Genomic DNA, 21,644 nt, shown 5'->3' on the forward strand with positions numbered 1-21,644 from the left:
CTCCTTTTTTGGGTATCTTGACCCATGTTTCTCCTTATGTGGGTGTTGTTTTATTTCATCACATCCTTTAATAAACTGATGCATGTACTTACGTGTTTCCTCAAGTTCTGTGAGCCACTCTATCAAGTTAATCTAACCTAAGGAGGTGGTCATTGGAACCTGGCCTGTAGCCAGGCAGTCAGAAGCACAGGTAACAGTCTGGTGCTTGCAACTGGTATCTGAAGTCTTGTAGGACTGAACCCTTAACCTGTGGGATTTGTTGTTAATTCTGAATTCTCTGACACCCTGATAGTTTCTAAGAATTACTTAGTGTTGTGTGGAAGGTTGGAATTGGGTCCAAAAATACTGAAAGACAGGTACTCTTATAGACCTGTTTTACATGTGAAGGACCCTGAGATCCACGCAACTTAAGGGACTTGGCCAACTCAAGCCCCTAAAAAACAATCGACCCAGGAACAGTGCTTACTCCCTTGTCTAGTGCTCCTTCCATCCCCCCCACCCCAAGCCTTATCCAATATTTAAAATCTGAGGGATTCCAGTCAGTCACCAACAGACTCACCTACATTCATTCAGGTGCCTAGAACATGCCTGTTACTGTTGACACCTCCTTAGAACCTCCTGATTCCTGCTCTGTCGCCTTAGTTCAGGACTTCGCTTATGTGAAATATTACAACCTATTCTTAATTGGATGTCCTGTCTCTGATTTCTTCTTACTCCAACTTATTTTCTAGTCTTTTTGCTTCTGGAACAGTTCTCAACTGGGTGGGTGGGGGGGCACGAAAGTGGGGAGGATGGACAAAACAGTCCCTAGGGGACATGTGGCAATGTCAGTACATTTTTGGTGTCACAACTGGGCAGGGGAGGGTTGCTGATTTCTAGTCGGTAGAGGCCAGGGATGCTGCTAAACATTCAACCACGCACAGGACAGCCCCTAACAAAATGTTACCCAGCTCCAAATATCAACAGTGCCGTGGCTGAGGAACTTTGCTCTAGAGTTTTCATCGAAAACAAAACACAGAAAACAACCTGTTGCCTGTGCCCAGGCTTCTTCCTCTGCCTCCCTCCCCTCCCTCCACCTGCCCCACCACTATTCACCTTCTAAAGGTCCAGCTTAAATATTGCTGCTTTTGTGGAGCTTCAGTATTCCTGCTCGCCTGAGCGGCCTCTTCCCCGTTTTCACTATAACAGCACTCAACTGCACTGCATCCCCTTGTATAGTTGAGTCCCTAGGGTAGGAATAAACTATTTATCTTTATGTCCCATGCATATAGAATATTGCCTGCAAAGTATTTTTTCAGTGTGTGTTGGTTCAATGGATGAAGGCATACTCTACAGTTATAGATTCTTGCTTCTCATAGCAATAAACCACAGCCTCTCCCCACCAGAAACGCTAAATATAGTACCATCTAAATAACCCATCGGCACAGGGCCGTCACCAGCTTGGGAACATCTGGGCATAAGGATGAGCAGCTTTGTCTTTGGACTCCTGCAGGGAGGTCTGACGACGCTGCATTTCTCTCTGCAGAGTTAGCACACCCAGAGCTCCTGTACTTCGGAGGTCTCATCTGCCACAACTCCTGGTTCCGTGGGAATTTCTGGATCCTGAAAATTGAGAATGCTTTGATGGCATGGGTGTGTTAAATGTGGGGTTTGGGGTTTCTCTAAAGCTAAAAGGAAGGAGGTGGAGAGCAAGATCCTTAGCCCAGGCATAACAGTTATAGGGGAACGTCAAAGACTTTCCACAAAGTCCCAAGCTTCTGCCCTGTCAACAAGGGGGACATCAATAGCTGACTTCCAGAATGTGCTGTGTCACAGGCCATTCATCTTCCATCATTAGGAATGAGCACCCTCCACAAGGCTTAGGCTAAAGGCAAACAGAAGGAACCAGAGGTCACAAAGGTCTCCTTGGCACAGCCACACCACGTTAATTCTTCAGGGCCTCCTCTCAAGAACCTCTTGGTGGGCTCCAGAAAACACTCCTCTCAGCCCTGTGGGAACTCGTGCCACGGGGGAGTAGGGAACTCCCATTGCCCAGGCAAGTGGCAGCCATAACACCTTTGTAGTTTACATAACCAGAAACAAAAAAGGTCAAAAAGAGTACTTGCAGCATTTGCTGTGACCTGCAAGGACAGAGGAAAGAGACCACAGTCCAGCTGAGGCTCTTACAAGCAGAGGCAATCTGGTCCAAAGTCTGTCATGCATCTTCATAGAGAAGCACCATGATTTATGTAGGAGACAACAATCAATGAATGATTCTGCGTTCAGGAACTATGGTCTGAGGAAGAGTGAAAAGTGCAACGTGGTTTAAAATTTGGTCCCAACAGTTGTCACCAACTGCTGTGTGACCCAAGACAGACTAACTGCGTCCTCACTTCCTCATTTGTGGGAAATGCCTGTCCTACCTCACAAGGGCATCAAAGGAGAGGAAATCCAACCAGCCCGTCATATGGCCCCAGAAGGACATTGCTAGGCACCGTGGTGGCAAGCAAATCTTCTAAGACATGTTTGCCCTCGGGAAGCTAACAGCATAGCTAAGCAGACTGAGCCTTAAAAAGTAAACCTTAGTCATCAATTAAAAGTAAGTGGCAGGAGGCAGGGTTCCAGAGATTAAGCATGGGATTCAATCTAGTGAGTGCTACCTGCCTTCAGACATGCTGACATGGGACCTCACTCTGGCTTGCAGTTCAGGAGGAACCCCAGCAGGGAACGTGCCCTGCAGGACCAGACGCAGCTGTGAAACATGGGCAGATACTCCAGGCAGGCAAGTACAAGGCCATCCACTGGGCTGAAGCCGATGGGCATGTGGGTTTGCATGGTGAGCAAGAAGTTCAAAGACAGGTTAGAGCCCTATCATAGCAAAGGACTTAATTCCTAGCCAAGGGGATTGTCACCTAATCCTTTACCCAGAGCAGCCAAAAATGTCTAGGTCACTTGGGTGGGGGAACGTAAGACAAAGTAGGAGTACAGCTATCAAGTATGATACAAATGCTAATTGTTATCATTGCTATTCTTGGCACCTAGTGCTGAAGCCCAGCACTGAGTAAAGGGTGCCCAGATGGCAGAATAAAAACATTAAAAAAGATAGGATAGTGAATAACTTCTATCAATTTAATCACTTAACAATACTCTGCACCCAGATGGAACTGGCAAGGTAAGCAGAAGACCTCTGGAGGCTACGCAGCTGAAATCAAACCATGAGCTTAGAGTGAAAAATCCTCCTCTATACAAATATGCTGTCAGGAGCCAGGTTTCCAAGACACCTTGGCTTCCTGGACTACAGTCCTGGTCTTCCTGGCAACTTCTCTTCACTGTTGAATTTATTGGTCCTCCTCCATCTACCTGTAAATGATGGAGAGAACCCTGCCTCTCAGCTATCTCCCCGCACCATACGTAACCCACATACACACACCCCCGATGTGATCTTGGGGCACACTCCCATACACAGAACAGTCCTGACCTTTCCATTGAGATCTAGACCCACATATTCAAACTTCAGGTCTTTGTTCTGGCACCTAATACTTTTAATGAAAGTTTAAAAGCCCCAATAGAACTTTTGAATTCTAGCCTATCACTCACCCGTTTCTCTCTTAGTCATTTCCATCTCACAAAACACCACCTCCAAATCCACTTGGTTGCTCAAGCCAAAAGCCTCCAAGTTGTCCTGGCTGCCTTTCTGTCCATCATACCCACATCCCACCAAGCAGCAAGTCCCATAGCCCTGGTTCCAGAAGGTATCCTGGGTCAGGCACGTCCCCACTTACCATGGCCCTTCCCTTCTCTCCTGGGCTGTTTCTACTCCCTTTCCTGGTCTCTGCTTCTAGGCTCAACCTCTGTCAATCATTCTCTCAACAGCTAAGTGTAGATCATGCCACTCCCCTGCATCAGAAATAGAATCCAAACTCTTCATGGAAGCAGCCACACCCTATGTCCTCCCTACCATGCCTACCACATCCCCCCAGCATACTGCACTCCAGTCACACACTCTCCTTGTTCTTTTCTTGCATCTCTGATTTTGCAACCCTTCTCCATTCCTCTGTGTCTGTGCCTGGTCTGGTCAATCCCAGCCTAATTATCCCCTCCCTTCTGAAGAATCTTTCCTGACCAACTAATCCAACAGACTCTCTTCTACCATACCACTGATTGTATTCTCTTCTTTACGTTTATCTGAAATGAGTGTGTTCACCACTTGCTGGTCCTCCAGCTCACCAATGTAGGTTCCAGCAGGCTAGAGACCTATCTGCTTGGGTCATGGTTGCATCCCCAGGGCCGAGAACAGTATCTGATATAGGACAGATGGCCAAATGTTTGCAGAGGGACCGAATCTGCAAAGGTGCTTCATCTGGGGACAGAGTAGGAACATTCCAATTGTTCTTGCCCCAGTGCTAAGGTTCAGAAGGGACAGAAATCTCTGGATCCCATGAGTCTGGGGAGGCTTCACGGGGAAGAGGCAGGATGGAGAATGAAAGAAGCGATCTCAGGTGCATGCACAGACAGAGGAGTCCCAAGTTTTAAGCATCTACTAGATAGTAAGGAGTGGGAGCAGGGGGGAGGCAGATACAAAGGAGTAGTAGCATTAATTCCATAGCATGGGTTAGTCTGTTTCCCTTCTTTCAATTTTTAAAAGGGGACTTTTCTGAGCACCATCCTAGTCATCATACCAGGTCTTTTCTGTCCATTGTCATTTAATCGTCTTAACCCTTCCCATGAAGCACTGTGTTCCCCATTTCTATTAAAGCAGTGTGGGGGGGGGGGGCAGGGGGCTGCATCCCATAGCAGGCAGGCCTCTCATGCAGCAACAGCAGGGTAAGCCTAGATCCCAGGGTGTCCGAGGTCCCTTCCTCTCCTACCACACTACACTGCATTTCCTGAGAAAGGGCAAGAGCTCTAGGCTTCTGATTCAGAGAAGTGGCACCAAAAAGGAGAGGACCCCAGGACAGGAAACCTAAGTCCCCTATAAACAAGCTGCTGACAATTTAGATTTAAGAGTGACAAGCTTTCATCCATAACAGGAGCATGGGGCCAGAAACCCAGGCCAAAGACTTCCGCCTCTCAGTACTCCTTCCTGCCACCAACACCTGTTTCCCAGGAGAAATATCGGGGACAATGTGTGGTTCTAACAGTAAATGTACATCATGCCAGCGCATGCCATGCCACAGAATGATCAGAAGGACTAGGCTTTGGTTCAGCAAGGTTGAGTGCAAACTGCAATACGCATCCAAGAATGCCTCAACACCCGATAACCCTCCACTGACAGCTCTTGGATGATCTCATTTAAAAAACAGTCTCAAATGCAGCCATAGCTATGAGGACAACAAAGAGAAAAGTTTGGCAGGACGGTTCTTTTTTCTTTACTTGCAAAAGAAGTGCCAAAGATTGAGCTTACACACTTAAGGTGGGAGCAATGGGCATCATACCGTGTTCCCTTCCAACACCCTGACAATAAAGGGCACTAGGTACTGGAGAGGTAGGACTTGCCTCAGGACAGAAGTGGGGAAAAGTACATTAACTCCAAGCAATAGCATACTAACCAGAGATCACCACCTCCTCTCTCTCCCCAAAAGTGATAACCATGGGTCAAAATTACAACAATCTACCTTCAGGGATCTATTCACTCAGGTGGTTAACAGCCTTCTGCAGTAAGGACACAAGCGCTAAGGAAATGAAGGAACACGGGTAAGCAGTGAGCGAATCTAGCACACATTCTGGTTCTAAAGGCAAAAGTCAGCGTTTCTACTTAAGTCCTAGAGTGGCCCAATAGAGTCCTGATGGAAATATTTCACCTTTCTAGTACATGATAGCTTGAACAAGGGCCCAACTTTAGCTACCAGGGAAACACAAATTAAGAACAGAAGATATTGGGGCACCTGAGTGGCTCAGTCCGTTGAGCACCCGACTTCAGCTCAGGTCATGATCACACAGCAGGTTCAAGCCCCGCTTCAGGCTCTGTGTTGACAGCTCTGTCTGGAGCCTGCTTCAGATTCTGTGTCTCCCTCTCTGTCTACCCACCCCCCCCCCACCAAATCTCTCTCAAACATTAAAAAAAATATATACCATAACACCACCAAGATATACACTGAAAATAGCTAAAACAATAGAAGTGTTGCCAAGGAGGCGAAGCAATTGGCATTTTCATACACTGTTCATGGACGCGCAAACAGGCACCACTACTTTGGAAAACCTACTTGGTACTATCTCTGGCTGAACACAACATCCCCTGTGAGATAGCAATTCCACTTCTGGACATATACCCAACAGAAATGTATACAAGTAAGGGGATGCCTGGGTGGCTCAGTCAGTTAAGCGTCTGACTTCAGCTCAGGTCACAATCTTGCAATTCGTGGATTCGAGCCCTGCGTCGGGCTCTGTGCTGACAGCTCAGAGCCTGAAGTCTGCTTCAGATCTTCAGATTCCATGTCTCCCTCTCTCTGCTTCCCCAACCCCCCACTCATGCTGTCTCTCTCAAAGATAAACATTTTAAAAAATTTTAAGTGATTTTTAAAAATGCATAAAAATGATTATCCCAAGATAGGTACAAGACTATTCCCTGCAGCATTGTTTTTAATACCAAGAATTGGAAATAACTCAAATATCCATTAGAATGGGCAAATAAATTCCAGTATATTTACCTTACAGTACAAGCGACCAAAAAAAAAAAAATCCTAAACAACATCAAGTAAAAGAATGCAGATGTAGGGGCGCCTGGGTGGCTCACTCGGTTCAGCATCCGACTTCGGCTCAGGTCATGATCTCGCGGTCCGTGAGTTTGAGCCCCGCGTCGGGCTCTGTGCTGACCACTCAGAAGGCTCCGATTCTGTGTCTCCCTCTCTCTGTCCCTGACCCTCCCCCATTCATGCTCTGTCTCTGTCTCAAAAATAAAGGTTAAAAAAAACAACAGAATGCAGATGTACAAATACACACGAAATTATTCCATTTATATAAACTTCAAGAACAAGCAAAGGCAAGTAAGTGACAATGCTGGAAATCAAGATACACTTACTCTTGGAAAAGGTATAGTGACTGCACAGGCACACAAAGGAAACTTCCGGTGTGCAAAGTTCTAGCTCTCCATCAGGGGCTGGTCATGGGTGGGTTCAGTATGTGACAGTCATCAGGCTGTACCAGTAGGTGTTTTCCTAAATGGGTGTTGTTTCCACAAAAAGTCTAGTAAAAGCAGCTAGTGAATTTTCTATCTGGTTTTAAAACCCCTTCACCTTTGTGTCTATGTTATTTCAGTTTTCCCAAAAATGTTTAGGATTCACATTCCAGGACAATATGCCACACTTAGCCTGTAGCTGCTGTTTCTACCTGTGGGGCCCCTCAGACCAATCATGGTCTTCCTACCGCCACTTTAACGTTAGCTCTGGGGCACCTGGGTGGCTCAGTCGGTTAAGCATCCGACTTCAGCTCAGGTCACGATCTCGCAGTCCATGAGTTCGAGCCCCACGTCGGACTCTGGGCTGATGGCTCAGAGCCTGGAGCCTGCTTCCGATTCTGTGTCACCTTCTCTCTCCCTCTGCCCCTCCCCTATTCATGCTCTGTCTCAAAAATAAATAAACATTAAAAAAGTTAGCTCTGAGTGATGAAAACCCTCTTAATTTCCTTTCCTCTGGGCAGAGCCCACTCTCTAGCCCCAGGATGGAGAAATCTCATTCACTTGGAAATACCTGCCAGACTCTCCCCTGGAGCTCATGAATGGATGACTGCTTGAATGACTGCCACTCCTTCTGTACAGACATTTGCCACTCTCCCAGGTCCTTGGAGAAACCTGGCCTTGAGGGAGCTGGCACTGAGAGAAGGCATGGAGAGGCATGAGCCTCTGTACCAGGAGGATGAGACTCAGTGTGGGGCAAAGCACCTATTTCACCCTTCGGCAACAGCCCAGCTGGGCAGTCTCCAAAGGCATGCCTGCTTTCCATTCTGTCGATTCTACACTGGGGCAGACAATAATGGAGAGAGATAACAGGGCAGTGTCCCAGCAAGCCCTTCAAGTAGCCAGACACTATAGTGGTTTGATATTAGTTACTAGGTTAACCCAGTTAACTACCCATACTTAACTATAGACTCAATGTTTTTGCCCCCCAAATTCACATTAAGCTCTAATACCCAATATGATGGTATTCAGAGGTGGGGCCTTTGGAAGGTGATTAGGTCATGAGACCCCATGAATGGGACGAGTATCCTTATAAGAGAGCCAAAGAGATCTTCCTTGGCCCTTCCACCATGTGACATCACAGCAAGACAACGGCTAACCCCGAAACAGGCCCCCACCAGACAGCAGATCCTGGCCCCTTAATCCTGGACCTTCCAGTCTCCAAACCATGAGAAATCAATGTTTTGGCCCCCTACTCTAGGATGTTCTGTTACAGCAGTTTAGAAGGTCTAAGACATGACCCTTTCCCAAAGGCTGTGTGTCTAGGCACCAGAAGGAAATATGAAGGAGGGACAGAGAACATGCTATCACTTCCCAGGTAGCCCCTTCCAGACCTTCACCTTTATCCAAGCAAACCCACTGGAGAACCCCCTTCCTAATCGTCATTTCTCCACCTGTCCCTTCAGTGCTCCTGGTCCACAGGTTACTCCCAAGTAGACATCTTTACCAAGTATGGTGGGAAACCAACTTGCCCCACAGCTGCCCCCAACAATCATGTGGTGACAAGAGGCCAGCAGACCTCCACATGCCACTTATAGGTCAGCCACATTCAAACCAAGTCTCCTGAAGGTGTTAGAGTAAGACAAAGGGAAGAGAGACAAATGAAAAAAAATACATCCAAAGCCTCACTGGAGGGAGTTGTGCTCAACAGTAACTGCTTACAGAACACTTGCTATGCAAAAGCATCATGCAAGGGACTATAGGATGAGCCACCACACTCCCACGCTAAGGGGACTGAAGACATGCAGGGGCAAAGCTCTCCTGTTCTGTCCAACGTCATGGAGTGTGCCTGCACCCGGAGGAAGGTATCTGAGGAGTCTCTGGCCAGGTGTCTGCCCATCCCAACTCTGTCCAGGGGCCTACATTTCAAGTTGGGGGATTACTTTAAAATACTAAACTTCATTAACTCTAAAATGACCAGGAGATAGGGGCTAAGAATATCATTTTCACGCAACTGGGAGCAACCTGAACTTGGAAGACAATTATGAGTCACCTGACTCCAACACGCCTTCCAAGCAAGCATCCGCTGTGTTCTCCAGCAGCTTTGCCAGTATTCCCTTCATCCTCCACCTTTTAACAAGCTGACAAGGCCTGCATTTAGGTCAGCCTCTCCAGTGGCTCCCTCCCTCCCCTGGGGCCAGCAGCCCTCAGGATAAATTATCTTGACCTACAGTCACCAGGGGACTGGCTGGCAGTGCTGGGTGAAGACGCCCTATCTCCAGAGCCTGAGGGACCCTCCAAGCCCATTCTCCCACACAGGAGGATCCTAAACCCTTGGGAAAACAAAGCTCTATTTTTAAATAACTTGCTAACAGCTAACAAAAGCTAACGGATGGCTCGGGATCTTGCCAGCTATTCACCTTCTCTACACGCAGGTGATTCATCCAGGAGTTACTGTAAAGGTGGTGGGAAAGGGGCAAAAAAAACACCATGAGGGAAATGTCCTCATTGTGAAGGTGTACAATCCCCTCACTGTGATAAAATTAAAAAGCTCTCTCCAAAACAACAAGTTACCACACTCGGAGGCTGGTTTGGGAATTTTGGAAGGGTTTTTGATCAAGTACACAAACCAGGTATCCCGGGATATAAAGACTCTCATAGAAAAAGTCCTATTTCTGGGCAATTTTTTCAGGGCTGGTAACTTTTTTTTTTTTTAATTTTTTTCCAACATTTATTTATTTTTGGGACAGAGAGAGACAGAGCATGAACAGGGGAAGGGCAGAGAGAGAGAGGGAGACACAGAATCGGAAACAGGCTCCAGGCTCTGAGCCATCAGCCCAGAGCCCGACACGGGGCTCGAACCCACGGACCGCGAGATCGTGACCTGGCTGAAGTCGGACGCTCAACGGACTGCGCCACCCAGGCGCCCCAGGGCTGGTAACTTTTAATACCATGATTCACACATGCAGTCTTCTCGATCCTCCCCCTGTTGGAAAATAAAACCTGAGTTCCAGAAATTCTTAATTGTCTACCAAGAAAGAACCATGGAAGGGAGAGGGGTTTTAGACTAGCCTAGTGGCCCTTTTTGCCCCGTCACCATTTACTTCACATTCCCCAAATTCTTCGTTAGAAAAGTGATTTGTTTTAGCAATTCTTTCCTAAAAAATGCAAATAAGCCTCTAAGAATATAGTATGTTGGGAATTCCCACCCTTACAACAAACCTGTTTAGTGCCTTTTGGAGAAAAAGAGTTGAGAGCAGTCTCTCAGAGGAAATATCTTTTTTGCATTGTCAAGGCAACTTCAAGAGCAGTGAACCTCAGGGCTCATGAAGGTACCAAGGGCTGGAGGTTTGAAAAGAGGGCCAAACCTAATAGGAGGTAGGCAAAATGCCAGACATCACTGTCACGTCTAAACCACGAAGCATACCCCATGCCCCATGGTTAGACTCTAAGACCCAAGGCCTCCCTCAGCCTCACAGTGGGAATTTCATAACTCAGGTGTATTATGGACCAAATAGGTTGACCCAGAAACAGTCACTGGCAGCAAGGTTTCTAAAAGACAACTCTAAATACTTGGGAGAATTTTTTGTAGCTGTCTAGTGATATTAGGGGCAACCTACACTTAAAAATGCATTCTTGAAAAGTCAAACCAATTCAGGATCAAGAGCCTCACTCTTCACTGTGCTTAAAGCTAGGACCCTAAGTAGATGTGTGTGATATTAGCATGTTCCACCTAACTTTTTTGGAGCCCCGATCCCTTCTACCTCAAGAGACTGGCCTAATAACTGCAGGAGTAGGACCTAAATATCATTCTGATCCCCTACCCCAACTGCTTTGTCTCCTAATAGCTCACTTAGTCACTGACATTCATTTCAGTTTAGCTAAGAACTTGAAACTACCACCCCGATAAAGACGACTTTTGGATTTGACGGAGAAGATGGCAGTTTAGCAAGCACGCGACAGGCTAGTAGAGCACTGACGATGCAAAGACAAAGTAGAAAATTCAGTCCTTGCTTAAGGACATTAACTTCGCTTTCAATCACAGCCTCAGAAGGCTTCCTGCATCTGGCCAACTATTCTGAAAACGTAGCAGCTCAGTTGCAAGGTTGCTCCCCAAGGCCACATACCACTGTGGGTGAAATGGGGGTATACCCCCTAGGGAGCATCGTCACCCTGACCCACAAGACCAGCAGGAATCTCAAACTCTGCCATCCACAGGCACCTACTCCAGTCCACCGCAAGGGAGATTTGCAATTTAAAGTCAATTACAGAATAGGACTTTGTCATCTCCCTGAACAACTGCCACAGGAGTGTCCTAGTAAAAAAGATTCTGGAGCCAGACCGTCTGCCTCTTAGCTGTGTGGCTCAGGCTAGTCACATAACCTCCCTGGGCCTCAGTTTATCATCAGGTGCCTCCTGTGGGGTAGATGGGAAGATTCCAGGACATATTATATGGAGTTTTTAGATCAATCCCTGGCATCTAGTTAGCTAACATAGTGGCCATTTCAATTCGTGGAAATTGAGCCTCAATTTCCTCCTTTGCAAAGCAAGAAGGGAAAGAAAAAAGAGGAACATCTGTTTCCCCCTTAGCTTTTTACCCAGGATAAACTACAATTCCAACAGAGTGAAAGATTTATCTTTTATTAGCTTTATCTTCTGGGTTATACACCATTTATTTATTTATTTTATTATTATTTTTACTACCTCCGCTTTACCACTTTGTTGTTCTCTCTGGACCATTCTGTTTTCTGTCCCTTGCAGTGGGTCGCTAGGTGCAAAAGTGTGTTCACTGGGAATCTAAATGACATCACTTGACACCTGAGAGAAAGAGAGAGACCCTTAAAAGGAACTATCAACTCAGTTTCCAAATCCCTTCTTTGCAATCCCTGGCAGAAATATGGTTATCCAGTTTGGGCCCTACATACAGTCAGGGCTAGAGAACTCCTCACTCACAGCAGTGTTTGCCTTGCTAGAGACTTCCAGAGTTCTCTATGCTCCTACCTTCTGGGAACTTATGGCCAGATCTACACAGCCTGAGGATCTTGATGTTTGCTATGATGGAAATGACAACAGAACTGGCTTATAGTTCCAAAGACCTTTTATCTTTACCTGGCTTAAACCTCACAACTCCCCTAAGAAGTAGGTAGGATAAATATCATTCCACCTCTGGAATGATAAAAATAAAGGGGCAGAGGAGGCAGGGCTTGGCAAGTTGAAAGGGACTTCGTGTCCACTTATCCTGTGTGACTGCAGAGTCAGGACTGGAGCCCATGTTTTTGAAGCAGCTTTCTGGCCACTTCCACCTTGTGCCCAGTTCAGAGCCATGACATGTCCACGTTCCCCGCCGTATGTGAGAACATCACCAGCCTTCCCAGCTTCTGTCTACATTACTCATGAGTGGCCAGCAGTTTTTCCAACATATGAACACAGCATATTAGTTGAATTAGGAAACCAAAAGTGTATCAGGAAAAGCCTTCAGACCTATTTCTTAGAACTTCATAAAATCTCAATCTGTAACCCCTAGAGTCATCATTAGCTAATAACCAGCCCATCTCCACTCCCAGGCTAAACAAAGACTATTTTATCCATTTACTTTTCCAAAGGGCACCAGCCATTCGCTTATCACCGCCTTCTTGAAATTACGTGTACTGTGAAACCGAGATAACCAAACCGTTTAAAACTAAGTTACAAGGTGATGTAATCACCCATAAAAGTGCAAAGATCATTTAACACATGTAGGCTGTTTATGACAGAGCTGTGGCCCACAGGCAAAGGCAACCACTCAGAATAGAGTAGAAACGCTCCTAGTTTTCAATTCCTTTCTGAGAAGCCCTATTTCCCATTTTTTTTTTTTCAACGTTTATTTTTGGGACAGAGAGACAGAGCATGAATGGGGGAGGGGCAGAGAGAGGGAGACACAGAATCGGAAACAGGCTCCAGGCTCCGAGCCATCAGCCCAGAGCCCGAGGCGGGGCTCGAACTCACGGACCACGAGATCGTGACCTGGCTGAAATCGGACGCTTAACCGACTGCGCCACCTAGGCGCCCCCTATTTCCCATTTTAGCTTTGACCACTGTTAACACAGGCATGTCAAGTGGGGAGAGGACACAATTATCTTATCCATTTGCCTCCCTGAGCCCATAAATTGCAAGGTCGCCATAAATGCTTCAGCTCCCTTTCTGTGGGACGCTGCAGTTTGAGTTGACCATGAAGTAGTCACAGTGGAGGGGGTGAAGAGGAGGGGAGCCCCGTGGGTCAAGTCTGCCCAACGGTACAAGGAGGGGAGCTGTGGCCACCTGCCCCCAGGAAGCTGAGAAAAGCAGCCAGGCATGACCACCAGCACACAGGTCAGAACTTCAAGGTCTCCTGCAAAGGAACCTCCAAGAGCTGCTCCCAGGAAACTCCGTCCAGGTGAAAGGTTTCTTTCCAGGCTCTTTGTTATTACTCTTTAAAACTTAATAAATCATTTTTTACTCTCAGCCTACAGGGAGAAGGTCTCATCCCCATCCTGATTAACAATGCCACATTAATAAAACATTCTTGGATCCATTAGTTCAAATAAATATTTAAGCACCAATGTAGCAGGTGCCAGGACAGATGCACGGACAATTCAGACAGTCCCTAGTCCAGGCGACCAGCACTTCCCAACGCTTGGCCAGGTCTCCTCAGGCCTCTGGAGTCACACACACAGTTTTTGCCAGGGAGGTTTAGTCAACAATCTTGTGCGAAGCCCCAGGTCTTACAGGGAGGCCAACAGAGATTCTCCTTACAGAGAGGTCAGAACACTGGTCTAACAAGCCAGGCCCTAAATATCATCTGGCTATTCGGTGCCCAGAACAGAGCCTAACAGACACATGCCATAGGCAGTCATTACCAATGTGGCTGGAAAGTCATAAATGTCACCAAACATTCTAGGTTTGAGTACAATGGGATGACATGGGGCAGTGGAAAAAACGGGTCAGGTGCAAACCAAGTCACCTGGGGGTGCTAATCTCTGGCACAGAAATGTCTCATCAAATCCCTTACTTACCTTCTCACCGAGCCTATGTTTATTTCTGTGAATCTCTGGCATGTCAGGATCTTTCCTTTTAAAAACACTTAACTATAAAATATTGCAGATTTTATGTACAGAGGAGTTGAAGATAGCCATATCCCCAACATACAATTTTAACATGTGATAGCCTGTTTCTACTCCTTAGGTTTTTAAAAACAAACACAAACTCATGGTTGAGGGTTCCTTCATCATTGCACTGTCTACCTAAAAAACTGGACAGTGTAGCGATTCTCTCACATGCATGTTGGCGTATCAAGACTACATCAATTTACATCCATAAATACACAGTGTAGTTTGGCTGTCTACTTGAGACAAATGGTAGCATATACTATATACTCCATAATTTTGCCCACTCACCATTGATACTTCCCTTGTTACACAGATATCTGATGCACCAATTTCAGTGTTTCACTGTAGGTGTGTATATACCATTGTTTATCCAACTCTCCAACTGGTGATCCTCGTAAGTGTTCACACTCCTCAGTATCTATTATGGATGTCACGCACCATGGAGGCATTGAAGATCTAAAAGCAAGTTATGTAACTCTTGCACATAGGCCAAAAATAAAGAGCTCCCTCGTGGAAATGCCACCGTTGGAGGAATCTTGCTGACCACACCAGCAGCTATGGGCATCTATGTGTAGAGCCCAGAGGGACAAAGTCTTAGGAAATGAGCCTAGAGGTCTCACAGTGACAGGTAGAGGCTAAAGCCACGAGCACAGACAGGTTGGCCAAGAGTCAAACCACAGAATCACAAAACATGAAAATACATCCTTCATGCCACTAAATGATGGGGTGGTTTGTATACAGCAACCAATGACCAAAACAGGTAGTCACTCTGTAATATCCCCAAACCAGACCAACAGAGTGGTAGCCCTCTCTAGAAAATCATGCAGAGACCCACAACGATGGCACATCTAGGGTGTCCAACAGCTGTAAATACAACCACGCATCGCCATTACCCAACCCCTTAACAGCACGTCACCAAGGACGCATCCCAGTATTTCAGCCTTCTCCCAGCATCCTGAGAGAGCCTTCCCTGAGCTACAGCCAGGTAGGATTTTGATGTTGGCAAACCACTGCCTGTTAATACCCCCAGCTGCTCTGGGAAATGACCTTGGACAAACGCCTTGGAGACGATTATAAAGCTGAATGGTAATGGAATCATATTGTGCTTGTCTGCTTCTGTCCATCAGCTATGCAGACCTGAGCAAAAGTCACCACACCAACATGTGAGAATAGCAACAAAGAGACCCAGGTGTTTTCTAGTTAGGGCTGAAGGCCTGAGTAACAGAGTACAGGGTACCAAGCTCAGGCTGCCAGTTCTGATCTGTGAGGCACCTTCCTCAGAAAGGAAGATCTCAGGGCGCCTGGGTGGCACAGTCGGTTAAGTGTCCGACTTCAGCCAGGTCATGATCTCGCGGTCCGTGAGTTCGAGCCCGCGTCAGGCTCTGGGCTGATGGCTCGGAGCCTGGAGCCTGTTTCCGATTCTGTGTCTCCCTCTCTCTCTGTCCCAAAAATAAACGTTGAAAAAAAAAATTAAAAACAAAAAAAAAAAAAAAAAGAAAGGAAGATCTCTTGTGAGGGAAGCACAGGTGATGTTAGGTGCACATGCACCAAGCTGAGAAGGGCCTGGGGACTCTGCTCTTTCCAGTGGGGAGGAGAAAAAACTTCCACGTACATCCACAATACAGGGGGAGAAACGTACCAAGAGCCCCAAGAGCAGTAGGCATTAGATGCCACTAACCAAGAGGTGGCAGGGATTCTACTAGAGAGGCAAGGGAAGCTTTGTGGAAACATTAACATGGGAGCAGAGCTTTGAAGGACATGCAAGGACAGGGAACAGGCGTCCCAGGAAGAAAATCTCTCCTAGAACACACGGCAGCCACTGTGGGGGAGGGGGCCTGCTTGAAGGCCGGCCGTGGGTTTAGTGGACAAAGGACGGTACAAGGAAGTCAGGATTACAGATGATAGAGGACCCTCGACACCATGCTCAGAAGAGAGGACTTCACGCTCTAGGAAACTACTCAGTTTCTGAACCAGATAAAGGCGAGATCAGAGCTGAGCCTCAGGAAGCTTCACTGGGCAGGTGTCAGTGGGAAGAGCTACCACACACATCAGAAAAGTGGCTTCCATTCCTTTTGTCCCCACCCCAGGCAGCTTAACTATAGGTGGGAACACTGGGGAAAGCAGAGGCAAAATCTTTCTGACAAAAATGGGTCTTCTTCGGTTTAACTCCAGGTTAGCTCATTAGGAACAGAACAGACAACAATGAATTGCTTTTTAAAAATCTACATTTTGACACATCCTCTCGCACAACCCATAGTCTTGCCCTCCTTCAAGCTTGAGCCTATACTTCAGAAATCACCAAATTTCTCTAATTACCTGGATTAGGCATTTGAGCACACGGTCATTTAAAATGTATGCATTCGTGTATGTATAATTTATATCCCCATCTTCCAAAAATGACTTGTAGCAAAGCAATTCATTTCATACTGTCTTTTCCAGTCACTGTTTTGCATATCTATCTTATCTACCCATCCACATTATAAACTTTTGAAGGATTGTGTATCATACATCTTTGGTTTTTCCAAAATGCTCAATCCAGTAGAAAGTGCATGCTAGTGCCTGACAGACCCTTGTAGAAAAACGTCCATTATTTCTGGCCACTCACCTGGCAAAAGTAACCTTCCAGAAGGCAAGTCTGTTTTCTTTTGAAAATATAATTTGTTCCAGTTCATCTCAAGCTTACATAATAGGAACCCTTCTTTAGGGGTTGAGATAGGAAAAGCACATCAGTGGAACCAGAAAAGACCCCAAATAGCCAAAGCAATCCTGAAAAAGAAAGCCAAAGCTGGAGGCATTGCAATCCCAGACTTTAAGCTGTACTGTAAGCATCAAGACAGTATGGTTCTGGCACAAAACCAGACACAGATCAATGGAACAGAGAACCCAGGAATAGATCCACAAATGCATGACCAACTAATCTCTGATAAAGCAAGAAAGAGTATCCAATGGAAAAAAAAAAAGTCTCTTCAGCAAATAGTGCTGGGAAAACTAGACAGCAACATGAAGAATGAGCCTGGACCACTTTCTTACACTATACACAAAAATAAATTCAAAACGGGTCAAAGACCTAAATGTGAGCTAGGAAATCACCAAAATCCTACAGGAGAAAATAGGCAACAACCTTTCTGACCTCGGCCACAGAAACTTCTTACTAGACATGTCTCTGGAGGCAAGGAAAACAAAAGCAAAAATTAACTATTGGGACTTCAAGATAAAAGCTTCTGCACAGAGAAGGAAACAATCAAAACTAAAAGGCAATGACAGAACGGAAAATATTTGCAAATAATATCTGATAAAGGGTTAGTATCCAAGGTCTATAAAGAACTTAAACTCAACACCTAACCCCCCCCCAAATAATCCAGTGAAGAAATGGGAAAACATTAATAGACACTTTTTTCCAAAGACAACATCTAGATGGCTAACAGACATGAAAAGATGCTCAATATGACTCAGAGAAATACAAACCAAAACCACAATGAGACACCAACCTCACACCTGTCAGAACAGCTAAAATGAATAACTCAGGCAACAACAGATGTTGGCAAGGATGCAGAGAAAGGGAAACCCTTTTTGTGCCATTGGTGGGAATGCAAATTGGGACAGCCACTCTGGACAACAGTGTGCAGTTTCCTCAAAAAAGTAAAATAGAGCTACCCTCTATTGCAATGACCCAGGCAATTGCACAACTAGGTATTTATCCAAAGGATACACAAATGCTGTTTCGAAGGGCACACGCAACTCCAATGTTTATAGCAGTGCTATCGACAATAGTCAAATTATGGAAAGAGCCCAAATGTCCATCGACAAATGAACAGATAAAGGAGAGGTGGCATATGTACAATGGAATACTACTCAGTGACCAAAAAGAATAAAATCTTGCCATTTGCAACAATGTCGATGGAACTAGTGTATTATACTAAGCAAAATAAGTCAGAAGTGAAATATTTTTTATTTCACTCATATGGAATTAAAAAAACATGAACAGAGGAAAGGAAGGAAAATATAAAAACCATAAGAGACTCAAATACACAGAATAAACTGAGGGTTGCTGGGGGGAGGTGGGGAGAGGATGGGCTCAATGAATGATGGGCATTAAGGAGGGCACTTGTTGGGATGAGCACTGGGTGTTGTACAGAAACCAGTTTGATGACAAATTTATTTAAAAAAAGGAAAAGCAAATCAACACTTCCTCTGAGGAAAATTTTGTGTCCCCTGCCCCAAATTCACGTTGAAACCTAATCCCCAGTGTGATGGTGTTTGGAGGTAGGACCTTTGGAAGGTCATAGCAAGTCTCAAGAGTGGAGTCCTTACAGGTAGCATAAGTGCCTTTATGCAGGGCTGAAAAGACCAGAATTATTCCCTCCCACCAGGTGAGAACACATCAAGATGACAGTCCTCACCATACCCCAAATCTTCTGGCACCTCCATCTTGGACTGCCCAACCTCCAGAATTTGGGGAAATAAATTTGTTTATAAGCCACTGAGTCTATGACATTTTATTACAGCAGCCCAAACGAACTGAAACACGGGGATTCCAGGAAACAGCTATAGGATGTTAACTAATATCCCTCACTGGATTTGCTTCCACATCCATCTGTAACTCCCCTACCAACTTCCACGTGCTCTACAACTAGCATTTACAATGAACAGGGCAATCCCCACCATCCCACCACAGTGGGTTTTCTGCAGCTGCTCCTGCTCCCTTTTAATCCTTGATTTTTTTTGAACCAAGATTTCAAAATCTATTTTTAAAAATCAAAGCAGAGTAGCCTCCTTGCATTTTATGCACCAAAGACTTCCTACAACTGACCTGGCATGTGTTATAATACAATACAGGGGAGTTACCACCTCTTGGATCCATTAAGAACCAGATTGTATCACCACTTCTCCTATAACATGGTCCCCAATTCTTCTACAGCCTAAGTAAGGGTTTTATCAACATGCAAATAAGCTATGTTCTAAGTTCTAAATGTGGAAGTCAGAATTGACTTTTTCCATAGAAACAATCCTAGAAACGATAGGTTCCCCAGGACAGCCCACACAACCTATAAACCCCAAATAGAGTAAACCTGTTTCTATGAAGACATGCATGTCAAATCACGTATCAGAAGATGTGTGCCTGGGTAGCCCTGTGCCACCAGCATAAGGGAATTCTCGTAAGAGGGGGCCCTACCTGAAGACCTGAAGAGGAACAGCCCCACCAGCGCATATGGATGCACTGCAACCACTTGTCACTGGTCAAAGGAAACTGGACAGAGTCCTCAAGTATCATTCAAATGTCCCAGAGGTTTATAAAGGAGTTGCCAAATGTCTGGCAGTCCCTCTCACAGCAGCTTTATCAGTGAGCACTCGGGGATATAAATGTTGTGCATTCCCCTCCTACACCAGGAGGTAGTTCTTCAGGACTCCGTCTGCAAAGTCTCCTAGGGCATTTACAAATATACTCACTCAACTTATTGACACGCCTATCCTTGTATTCTCAGAAATTCAATATCCACAAATACTCAAGTGGTCATTACCATTTAGAGACAGCACTTTAACAGTATTCAACGTACACTAATCTCATCCCTTAATCCTCAGAGCCATCCCATGGTGTAGGTATACTCAGACAAGTTAAGGGAGGCACCTACGCAGAAAGTAACTGGTAGCCCCAAACTTCAACCCCAATCTAGCTACTATTCTGCTTTCCATTGGTCCAAGTTGCTGCTTTCCTGGTAAAGGACGCTCTTGTGATCCACAGGCAGTCATTTGTTTATCAAATGAGCCACATGCCCAGAGCCACCTGACATACAGCCACACCCTGTTACATGCCACTCAGTAGCCCCTGGCTTCTGTTCAGTGTCTGCTTGCAGCTTCTGTAGATTTCAACTCCATTTACATACAGGTTTGTACCTACAAGTCTCCCAAAACTTCAAATATACTAAAAGGAAAAAAAGGGGAAATCAGACAAGAAAAGGCAAAGGTTGGGCCAAGGGGATGATGTGCTCAAGCCATCCTCAAAAGCCTGGGAAACAAGAGACCTAAGTCAGGGCAGCCCCATCGTGGGCACTCACTGAATCATAGCCAAATCTTCTGCCAGTAGACTTGAGCTATTTTGAGCCCGTTACTTCATGAGACTCTAGCATCTGTTATGCTTCTGCAGGTTTCTAATTTCAGCTGCAAAGACAGAGTCCAGGAAATGAGGCAGACACATCTAAGGGCCTGCAGAAACAAAGAGAAGAATCCAAATGAATAACTGCCTGCCTTGAAGGGATTTCAAATAAGAGGCTCAAAAGATGGGAAGAGAAGATTAGTAGCAGAAATAAATGGTCAGTGAGAAAACCAGAGTAGCAGACACAGCCCGAAGCTGAAATTCTGAAGAATCATGAAGCCAACCACCAATGATGGGAGAGGCTTGAGAAGAGACCACTGGGTCTCACATTGGAGAATGAGCAAAAGAGGAGAAAAAAAAAAATCAGTGGCAAGCCCAAGGTTGACCCAGTTTAATGGGGGAAGGGAGAACAGAGCGAAGAGCTCCTGCTTCCGGTCATGGTTGTGACCTCAGTAAGGCAGATGTGTTTGAAGCCCATGGTTCTGGCCCAGAGATCACGAGAAAGCACCCAGTCTTCTCAAGGAGCTATGAAAGGGTTATAAAGCCACCATGGAAACCATGGGGCTCCTGGAAGAGGTTGGTCAAATGCTGAGCCGGACCAGAACTTTCAGCTTTCCAACAGGGGGATATTCAGTTTTTAAAAAGCCACCACGATGAATGAATGCCAGTGACATACTGGAACTCAAAAGGAAATTAAGTGGGGGAGGAAAGGCTACTGTAGTCGGCAGGAACAGAACACATTAAGTAGATCCTCTAATATTAGTTGAATCACTGAATAAATGTCAAGACCGTTGGGCTCCAAAAATACTTTATTTCCAAGAATGTGAAAGCCTGTGCAGGACATAAAATTCAGAATGCCTAAAGGAAACTGACATATTTGACAGCATTCATTGTTTTAAAGACCCTCCCTCAACAGTTTTAAAATCAAATGACAGAAGAAAAAAAACATTCACCAACAGACAACAGTTTACTGTCCATGGTTTTTGAAGCTCCTTTCAATCAGGTACAAAATATGAGCAATCTATAAATAGAGGATTCAAAGAACTATAAAGGGCCAACATATGAAAAGATGCTCCACCTCAGTCAGGACTCAAGACCATTAAAAAATACCACTTAACCTATGCATCTGGCAAAAAAAAAAAAAAAAAAAAAAAAAAAAAAAAAAAAAAGAAATTAAAAGACTGCTCACATCAAGAGGTAGACGTGTCTTCTACACAAGCACTTGCTGGATGACAGACTCCATGGAGGTGTTCACTACAGCCTGGTTTATAATTATAAAATTGGAGAAGTGGCGTAAGTTTCCATCAACAGTGGGGGAGTAAGATTGTGCAGTCATCCA

General features: G+C 45.5%; 1 protein-coding gene across 3 annotated transcripts in view; it reads right to left on the reverse strand.

Moving 5' to 3' along the window:
- MYO5B (myosin VB) overlaps window positions 1-21,644 on the reverse strand; it is a 340,620-nt gene that overhangs the window by 212,495 nt on the left and 106,481 nt on the right. The window contains exon 1 of one of the 3 annotated variants that reach the window (XM_045042265.1): window positions 19,025-19,143. The exons of 1 other annotated variant lie outside the window; for it this stretch is intronic. In XM_045042265.1, the coding sequence (XP_044898200.1) occupies window positions 19,025-19,075 (51 nt within the window). In that variant the 5' untranslated portion in view covers window positions 19,076-19,143. Of the gene's footprint in view, window positions 1-19,024; window positions 19,144-21,644 lie in introns of those variants that run through there. One more of the 3 variants, XM_045042266.1, reaches the window with a different exon arrangement.

Source organism: Felis catus, chromosome D3 (assembly GCF_018350175.1).
Source record: "Felis catus isolate Fca126 chromosome D3, F.catus_Fca126_mat1.0, whole genome shotgun sequence".
NCBI lineage: Eukaryota > Metazoa > Chordata > Mammalia > Carnivora > Felidae > Felis > Felis catus.